We start from the raw sequence: 10,040 nt of genomic DNA on the forward strand, positions 1-10,040 counted from the left end.
GGTGTTGATACTTATTTTGTACACGCTATTGTGCATGATCATGTTGTTGCTCTTGAGTATGTGCCTTTCGAGTTATAGTTAGCGGACTTCTTCACGAAGACCCAGACTAGAGCGCAACATGGGTTTCACCTCTCCAAACTCAGTGTTATGGATCCACCATGAGTTTGAGGGAGGGGGGTGTTAGAGTTATATTGATGATGGCCTTTGGCCTCTTGTATTCTAGTCTTTTGACATTCTCTTGTACTTGTATATATGATGGTTTCGGCCTCCAGATAATACTAAGTTGCATATTTCTAATAACTGTCACATACCTAACCACAGGTTCGTGCACATTAATCTCAGCCCGGACACGCATAAAGGCGCCCCAACATCAGCCATCAGCATCTGATTCCACATGAATGATCTTGCCAATTGGCTTAGCAAACTCCATTTCAAATTTCACTTTCATCAATCTTGGTGGAAGTGCTAAGATCCTAGCCCATGCAGCCAGGTGATCAATCTTGACCTGAAGCGGCTGGGTGTCCGCATCAAAAAGCTTCAGAAGTACAGCATGTTTCCCCACCGTCCATGGAGAACCATTCATCACACGAGCACGGTCCGCTTGCGACCCAAATTCAGGAACAAAGATGTTATCCCCTGCAAGGTGGAGCTGCCGTCCTTTCGGGTTGCCCCAGGCCGGCCTCATGGCCGCAGAGATAGTCTGGATGTGAAGAACATTGGAGGCCAGTACCTTCCCAACAAGGGCTCGCGCCGGGTCAACCGGGTCCGCCTCATCTTCATCCTCCAGCATCACAGGTTGGGCTTCGATTGCCGTCAGAGGAAGCCTTTCCAGGGCAGGGTGTTGAGGCAGCGTTGTCACAGCAGATCATCGTGAAAAAACTCAGACAATTCTAGAAAATAAGATACTGATAAATAAGTAGGAACTACCATATGAGCGAGTCTAAGAAAGGCTCGAACCAGACTAGCAATAGTGAAATTGTCCATTCTACTAAGCTAAGCTCACTTCCTTGAGTACCTTCGAACGAGACATACTACTCAGAACAGAAGCAAGCACCCACGTAGCACTATATACACAAGCAACGAGCATCCCCATCCCATAGCAAGGCAAGCCCTCAAAATATGGTTACTGGGCTGGGATGCAGCCCATCAAGGTCCCAGCCAGAGCCCCAAAGCCATAACCAACATCCATGCCACGGACAAGCCAAGAGCAGCAAATGGCCCCAACCTTCCTTCCCTTCCGCCGCTGGTCACAGAACCAAGTAGCAGCCGTTCTTCATGTACACCGCGAAGCTGCACCGGAGGCTCTCCAGCATCTCGACGACGGATTCCCGTTTCGACCCGCTGAAGTGCTTGACGGCGTCCTCCAATGAAACCTGCAACATTTGATGTACTCAGCTCAAGGAGCAACACCGGTTGAACTCAGAGAATCTTTAGAGGGAATGAATGACTTACCCCGTTGCGGCTTGCGGCTAGCTCGAGTATAGCGTCCTCGGTCGCGACATTTGGGGCAGTAGGCTCGGTCCCTTGCTCGTCTATCTTTTGCAGCTTCATTACTGGCTCGTCGGCAGGGAGTGGAGTTCCATCGGTCTGGGATCTCTTTGTCAAAGGGCTTGAATCGCAGACGCCTGATATGATGACGGGGTCACCCTGATCACCCTTCTCCGGGGCTTCACTGCCATGGGAGTAGGGTTTTGCCGACTCGGCTGTTTGGGCAGGAGCCCTGTCAGTAGGAGTGTTGCCAGAAGTCTTCTCTAACACTCCAAGATCGTCAGCTGCGAAGAATATCTTGATCATTTCGTATGTTACCTGCAATTGCCAAGCAGGTTAGTCACTCCCTAATGGTTTGGATGAACATACAATGAGCTTGGAAGTGGTTCCTACGTTTGCTGAAGTTATGATCTACTTAACCACGCACGGAAATGGCATAATGAATAATGGAAGAAGAATTACATTTTCTGGAAGCTCTTCTTTTATTGGCTTCATCCTCTCACGTGATCCAACCTTTGCAATGGCAAGACGGATCTGTGAAGCTATCTCAGGGGTCAGTCCTGTCTCCTCGAAGAACCTATTCCAGTTCATCTCACATCCATCCCGAGCAGCATCAAGTATGTATGAAATAACCGTCTGCTCTTTTATCGGCACTGCTCTGCGAAAATGCTAGAATGCACTATCATGTCAAACTCTGAACTTCAGTTTAAGGTCAGTAGAAAACAAAAACGAAAACTAACTCACTGCAATTTTCTTGAAAGAGTATTCCTGTTTCTGCCACAGTTCCCATGAAGTAAATTTGGCATCACCCAAGTTTCTTGGAAGACTATTGTTTACAGGTTTTGGAACTGACATCATATCCTCTACTCCTGATGAATCATCCAGTGAAAGATTCAACTGTTTTGATAATTGTGCGATATTTTGGACAAAAGTGCCACTGTAGCGCGAGATGAAGTGCTGGAAACAAAAGGTCAGATGTTACGTGAGTAGAAGGGGGGGGGAAAAATATGATAGCACTTTCTTGCATAGTCTTTGTTACGGCATAGCATTTGCGAAGTATCATTACTAAGAGATACCTGGTTTACACCATCAATATTGGCTAGTCTAGCTCCAGTAGAAGGCCTAATCTTTGCAAAGTGTCTTAGGGTCTGATCACCGCATATAGCATATCTGAAACAACGGGATTGGAGAGATTCAATTCAATGACTGTTCCAATACCTAAATAGCATAGAGCCCAAAAAATGCCATTTCAGATTCAAAATTTAACTCACGGTGCAGTTCCAATATCCTGAGCAAGTTTCATCCTGACGTTCAAGAGCATTTGGTAGAGTTTCAATTCCTCCTGAAAGAAAAAACAATACCAAAAACAAAATCTCAAATCAAATGTACAAAGGAAGAAACAGCATTGTGTGAAAGAAAAATGCACAACGCCTAAGTCATTAATGAGTAAATCCGATCAGGTCTACCTCAGATATCTTTTCAGATTCTGCGGTGGTTAAAGGATTTAAGCCCCCTTCTTTATTCTGTGAACTACCCTGCTCCTCTTGCCCAATCATCTCTTCAGTCAGCTGCAAAACCAGTGGTGTTCCACCATCGGAGAGAAACTTGACCCCTTTTGGACTAACACTGAAGATGGAGATGCAGAGTTACTATGGTCAGCGAAAAAGAATTCGGAGCATCAGTAGGACAAAACAGACAAAATAAATACTCAACAAAGCACCTGACCAATCTAAATCCATCACTGACAGTCTCCTTTAAGTAACCTGCACAAAATAACAAGAAAAATGAAAAAAATAAGAGCACCGGTAATAATGATGACAGAAATGCTTTGTACTGGCAGCTGATGAATGGTGTTTGCTCAGTGTATCCAACAACAAAGTAAATATTATACCATTTCAAGTGTAAAATGTCCAGTTGAGATGCTTGTGCATGATAATAAGCTAATAACACCATAAGAAATCTGTGGTAATTTACTACTCCCTCCATCCCAAAATAAGTGCATCGACCTTAGTACAACTTCGTACTAAAGTTAGTACAAAGTTGAGACACTTATTTTGGGACGGAGGGGGTACTACACATTTAACACTAAGTCAAACATTGCAAAAACTGCAGCATCTCCAAAGAAATTTCATGAGTTTACTTTCAGTGAGGCTTAGAGCCAACCAAAACTGTGATACTATATAGGAAGCCCTTCAACCTAATTACATTTTCTCGAAAAAGAAGAAGAAAACAAGCACGAGATAAAGTCCGCACGCGGAGCAGGTATTTTCTGTGGAATGCCTTGCTTTAGCCAAGAAGTGAATAATTGGTTGAGTATACAGACTTCATAACAGTACCATGTGCCATAAGCAGACTGCCAAGTGCTTTCCACCAGTTTGGCGGATAGTCTTTTCCCATCGCATGCATTGGGAGTTTATCGTAGTTCTTCTCAAGTATCTTTTTGACCTACAAAAATGAGAAAGCAATTGTTATACAACATCTTTTAAAAAATGCGGAAAATATCCAAGGTTATTAAGAAAAAAAAAGGTACTGCTGTGTGCAGTTTAAGTGCAACACTTTGCGAACATGTACAACAATACACACTCCAAAACTGTTCAGCAAAGATATATTTCAAATCCCTTTACTATCAATAATAATGCCGCATATGGTTGCTCCCAACTATCAGCGCATAGGCGATCTCCAATCAAGTGAAACTAGCCAATGTATGTGACAAACTAAGGAACATAGCAAACATCAATGATAGAAAAACTTACTCGTGATCCACGGAGAACATCAACTGGCATATTAAGGCCCCAGCGTCCCCCGCACGACTTGACACAGGACAGCAATAAGAAAGATTCTTTTGATAAATCCCTCTCATTTTTTGTCCCTGTGCAATTATCACAGTTACCTGAAGATTAAGGGCATGTTGTAAATCAATGTCACAGTTGAGATGAGACTTGATGTAGCATGTGCCGATATAGCAAAGAATATGCGGGTATTGGTACAGCAATACAACATTTTCCTTACAGAAAGTACAGGGATACTGCGAGTATATATGTATTTACAAGAAGAAAAATAAAACATGCATAGCAGCTGACAGACAGTGCTTTGTGTAGAAGGAGCTTTCTAGGTTTTGCAGTGACTTGGGCCTGTGATGGGTTCTGGTTGAAGATGTTTGGCTTTGGGAATACATAAGGATAGTCCGGTAGTTTGTAACCTTCATAAAATAGAACTCTCTCAGCCTCTCCATTTCCAAATTAATTGATGTGCTAGTTTTGTACCAAGTCAAACTTCTCTATATTTGACAAAGTCCATGAAAAATGTGCTAATATCTATAACATAAAAAATATATTTTATGATGAATCTAATCACACTAATTTGGTGTTGTAGATGTTGATATATTTTTCTATACTAGTGTGATATAAACATACCACAGTCGGTGTAACGCTCTTCACCAAAGTACTGCAGCAGGGATTTTCTGCGACATGTAGCAAGGAGGCAATATTTCTGTGCTGCCATGAAGGAATCCATGATGGCATTCCTTTGAGTTGCCTGTAGATGAGTAAGAACTATACACCATGAGATAATAAAATAGGTAAGCAGTACATGGGAATCAAACTGCAGCCGTGTATGTTTATCACTTAAGTGCAACATGAAGTCCTGATTGTGTGCCCAATATTTACATACATTTGTTGCTTCAGAACAATAGAAGTCAGCTTTTGCAAAATCACTTCTTTGGTAATATAGCCAGCACACTGAAGGCAGTCCATCTCTTCCACAACGCCCACTTTCCTGGTAGTACGATTCTAGGCTCTTAGGACATCCATAGTGTATTACACATCTAACATCTGGCTTATCAATTCCCATTCCAAATGCAATAGTTGCCACCATCACAAGTACTTCATCTCTAACAAATGATCTGCAAAGGGGAACCATAATTTATCATCAAAATCACTACGTTGTGAAGCCAACATTTGTAAAAAGCTGTATGAGAACTCACTACACTTAATGCCTTATATCTGTTATATTTTCTCGTTTGATTACTTGCAAGATCTAAAGCGTTACTAACAGAACATTATCTTGGAAGTGTTTTGTAGTGTCAGATCAGATCACAACCCACGTGAGTTGTGAATCATAAGAGGTATAAAATGGCTTGATCCAGAATATTTAACTAGATAACAAAAACATTTGTCAAATCATTCTTTAGATGAAGTGTTTAAAATGAACTCAGAATGATACTCTGAGCATTCATCAATTCAACCTACTTAAGGAATTTGGTTTGTCCAAAATAAATTGAGAAGGAAAGAAGAGACAATGAACAGCCAAACAAAAAGTTGGCATGTGCATAGATGGCAGACCTATGGGATTCCTCTCTAGCTTTGCTACCCATTTTACCATGGTAAATGTTAGCTTTGATTCCAGCAGTGATCATTGCTTCATGTACCTGACAGAGAAAAGTCGCATTTAGCACATTAACTAGCTAAATACATGTGTGTTGCTATGGAATTTAAATGCTTGTGCATTTCTATAGAAGCATTTTTTATTGCATGAGTTGTTTAAAAACTTCCATAATTAGTCCCTAACTTTGTGCAAATGAAAAAATATCTCGAAATATACATCAATCGAATCAACTAATCAAAAGATCATGATATCTGTCTACTACATAGAATGTAAGATAATTACAGTAATTAATCTTTTTACCAACTTAATAGGGAATTTGTGAGGGTCGATGGACCGACACCAATCCAGATCATTATAAGTGTAAAGATAAAGATAAAGCTAGGTATATGTTAAAAGCAGCTTCTACAATCAAAACTGGAGCACAGAAATTCCCATATTACTCCAAGAAAAATGTATATAAACTTATTATTGCGTATCCTTCAGGATACATTACGTACAGTACAGATCTAAATGCGTGTACCCAACAAAAGTTTGACTACTCTCCAAAATCCATTACATCAGTCAGAAGAAGAAAATGCCTGATACTATCAATGATCAACAGACAAGTATCCCATACTTATTTCAAGCTTATTATTTTTCTCCAAAAAAGTCTTACTGAGTCAGCATGAACTTAATATTTTCCTAAAGAATTTAAAGACCACACAGCTCCCGCTTACAAGCAGCCATATCCGTGCTTGTGTACCAGTTGCCTCAAAATATAGAAGAATGAAAATGTACAACGCTGGAAAATACAAACCTGTTCAGTGTCCCGGATGGTGGTACAGTAAATGATTGTTGAGCCACCAACAGTGCAGTTCTTTGAGACATCTTTCACAAGTTCACTGATAAAGGACATAGATCGGTTGTATGATTTCACACCGTAGAAAAGGTTAGGACGATCAAATGATCCGATTGCAACGTGAGGATTGCTCAGGTTCAAGGAATTGGCAATATCTCCACGGACCCTACAAAATCAAATTGAAAGTCACCACGAATTTGGTACAGGTAGAAAAGGGATATAGACACTCTGGAAAATAAATAAAACAAGTAAGCAATCATCATAGTGAGCAAAAATATTTATGGTAATAATATGCAAGTAGCTACAACAAGCAGAGGAAAGACATCACCATTGGATATCAACAAAAGCAGGATAAACAGGTAAAAATAACTGATAGTGAAACATTCATACCTTTCTGTGGCTGTCGCAGTTAGAGCAACGAAGGGAACACCCAAAAGGTGCTCACGCAATAAATGCAGCTGCTTGTACTCCGGCCTGCATACAACAGAGAGAATTACAATCAGTAATAAGAGAGAGAATTGCAATGAAGAAAAGAAGCTATAAGTAATAAGTACTAGACTGACTGGTTGCTAAGTTTGATTGCAGAATTTAAGGTTGAGAGAAACCGAGCGAGAATTGATGGGTGATATGAACTGACAGCTTTTACATTTGACATCAGCACACACAGAATTTTTGAAATACATGCATAACACATATTAAAAATTTAAATGAAAGTAAATTATCAGCCCTTTTGCTGAATAAATAATTCACACAATAGAAGAACAAATGACCTGAAATCATGACCCCATTCCGATATGCAATGCGCTTCATCAATGGCGAACAAGCAGATTCCGGAAGCTTGCAAGTTACTCCAGAACCTGGATAGACGATTGAAAACTGTAAATCAACAGACCCACCGCCATATTATTAAATTCTACAAGGGACCAAAAAAGACACATGAGCAGTAATTTGCAGCTTCGTATGTGTGTGCCTTCCAGCTCAGCCAAATAATTGACAATTATAGTTTTGTAAGTGCTGCAAACTATAAGTCAATAACGACCATAATCTGCTTTTATATCACAGGATTTTCACCTTGAAGGAAGTGCAATAGCTTTCTCAGGGGTCATGTACAGAACATCATACATGCCTTTTTCAGCCTCACTGCTAACAGAGCTATTCATTTGGGTGCTGCCAAGATACTCAGATCTCACACCATGTTGTTTTAAACTCATGACCTGTTTGAAGTAAATGAAACCCACAATAAAAGCTTTCATGTCAAAGCAAACCCAGAATGAGGAAAGCACCAAAAAATGTTATACTGTATCTAGCAATCATACCTGATCTTGCATCAGTGACAGAAGAGGGCTGACAACAACAGCTGTCTTCTTTGCAACCAGTGGAGGGATTTGATAGCTGCCATGAAAAGAATTACCATGAGAAAATTAAGTTTCCAACATACAAGGGGAAGTAATAACATCAAAATTTTAAACAGATGCATATTTCTTTTACTTCCGATGGCCGGCAAAACACATTTTCAGGTCCTTAACTAAAAAAATCAGAAACTTCAATAATTTTTATTTGACACGATGACAACCGCACTGCCGAGTTTCAAGAAAGAACCACCCTCACCCATTTCACAAAAAAAAAGGTTAACAAACAATTGTGCCAATAGTAACATCCACTATATATATCTGTGTATAAACAAACAAAAATCTTCCCCAGCAGTTCCCTGCTGGGTACATACAATCGACAAGCTAGCAGTCGCCATAACAGAGATGAGATGCTTATACATGACTGCCCGTTTATCAAAGTTACAAAAATGTCACCAAAATGTGAAACAATAGCACATACACTTTGCAATCTCTGACCATCAACCAATTCCACTGGTACAAAACATAAACATAACGTTTTCTAATCATGCTCTGCAAAGCTCTCTTAGCCTCACACTGAACCGATGACATGTTGCAATACTAGATGAGTTTGGATACTCCGTTGAAGATGATTTAACCACTTCATAGCTTACAGGTTCCCAACATTTATCACCAAAATGACTGACATTTTTCTCCCAAAAACAGTAATGCAGATCAGACTGTCCAAAGCAACTTTTAGTAATGCAATCAGCAGAGCATAAAGCAGAGCACTGCCAAGAAATGCAGCACAACTAATTTATCATCTACCAAATGCAGCGCCCAAACCTAGATTCAGCCACTGCAGTGCTCAGCCTGCAGATCCACCGAACTCCACACACCAAACAAACAAACAAAAAAACAGCACCTAGCGCCATCCTCCATAACCGCAACCAAGCAAAATGGAGCGCGCGAGCAGAGCAGGCGCGGGGTTTGTTCACTTACCACATGGACTTGCCGCTGCCGGTGGCCATGACGACCAGGCAGTCCCGCCCTTGCATGATCGTATCGACGATCTCCCGCTGGTACGGCCTGAACCCCGTGTACCCGAAGTACCTCTGCGACCAGAAAAATAAAAAAGCCCCGGATTAGAATGGCGCGCCTCGGTGCCTAGGGTTTAGGCGCCGGCTAGGGTTTAGGGGGGAGCGGGCGGGGAGGGTACCTTCAGGGCCGCCTCCATTGTGGCGCCGGAGCGTCGGGCTCCGCGGGGGGAGATTGAACCGGACGGCTGCGGTAGGGTTGGATTGGGGAAGGAAGGGAGCGGGGCGAGGGGATTGGAATGGAACGGACGGGTGGTGGTGGGCGGCGAGGTGGGGGTTTGGGGGAAGGGGTTTTGGTTTGCGGCGCTCTTTTATCTGCGTTCCCGCCAATTCGCCTTTTTTTTTTAGGTCTCGTGGACTTTAGCGGGCCTGGTGTAGCTGGTCTTTTGGGCCGGCAGGGTCTCGGCGAAAGTATGCATGGTCATGTAGCACATGGAGTTGGAATTCCCTATTTCACGCTCACTGCGTCAAAGTGTCGGCCAAACGCACAGGGGCGCGATTGATTGGGCAGGCCCATCTACACATGCACGTATAGCTGGCAGTTCCGGTTTTTGGAACCTTCCAGAAGATTCCTAGCCGGTTTTCTGGGTTCTGGGATCCTTCTAGAAGGTTCCTGAACCGGCTTATTTTCCTTTTTTTTATTCTTCTTTTCTTCCTTCTTTCTCTTTTTTCATTTTTCTGTTTCCTTTCTCTTTTCCTCATTTTTGTTTCTTTTAATTGTATAAATAAATTCAAAATTGTTCCAAATATTTGATTGTTTTTTAATTTTCAATTTTCCTTCAGTATTTTAAAAAAAATCTTTTTATACAAACGTTCAAAATTTGTTCTGCATTTGAAAAGTTGTACCAATTTTCAAATTTACTCAAATATATAAAATGTATGCCTTTTCAAAAAATGTTCAGGAAT

The 10,040-nt window shown here is 41.4% G+C and overlaps 1 protein-coding gene across 1 annotated transcript; it reads right to left on the reverse strand.

Moving 5' to 3' along the window:
- Positions 1-888: 888 nt before the first annotated feature.
- LOC123043668 (ATP-dependent DNA helicase RecQ) lies at positions 889-9,420 on the reverse strand. The gene is made up of 20 exons (XM_044466188.1): positions 9,257-9,420; positions 9,040-9,152; positions 8,026-8,101; positions 7,781-7,923; positions 7,480-7,566; positions 7,100-7,183; positions 6,668-6,875; positions 5,829-5,914; positions 5,158-5,389; positions 4,902-5,022; positions 4,242-4,378; positions 3,825-3,933; positions 3,209-3,251; positions 2,955-3,114; positions 2,760-2,830; positions 2,565-2,658; positions 2,233-2,445; positions 1,951-2,157; positions 1,453-1,806; positions 889-1,373 (listed from the first exon to the last, which is right to left on the reverse strand). The coding sequence occupies exons 1-20, from the start codon at positions 9,272-9,274 to the stop codon at positions 1,248-1,250; spliced, it is 2,682 nt and encodes an 893-aa protein (XP_044322123.1). The 5' UTR covers positions 9,275-9,420; the 3' UTR covers positions 889-1,247.
- Between the last annotated feature and the right edge of the window lie 620 nt (positions 9,421-10,040).

Source organism: Triticum aestivum, chromosome 2B (assembly GCF_018294505.1).
Source record: "Triticum aestivum cultivar Chinese Spring chromosome 2B, IWGSC CS RefSeq v2.1, whole genome shotgun sequence".
Classification (NCBI taxonomy): domain Eukaryota; kingdom Viridiplantae; phylum Streptophyta; class Magnoliopsida; order Poales; family Poaceae; genus Triticum; species Triticum aestivum.

Excerpts from the sequence above, each read along its gene's own strand:
- LOC123043668 (XM_044466188.1), bottom strand. Across the intron at positions 5,915-6,667 it reads CCATCCGGGACACTGAACAG|GTACATGAAGCAATGATCAC; the intron begins GTTTGTATTTTC and ends TTTCTCTGTCAG. Across the intron at positions 2,158-2,232 it reads ACTCTTTCAAGAAAATTGCA|CATTTTCGCAGAGCAGTGCC; the intron begins GTGAGTTAGTTT and ends AGTGCATTCTAG.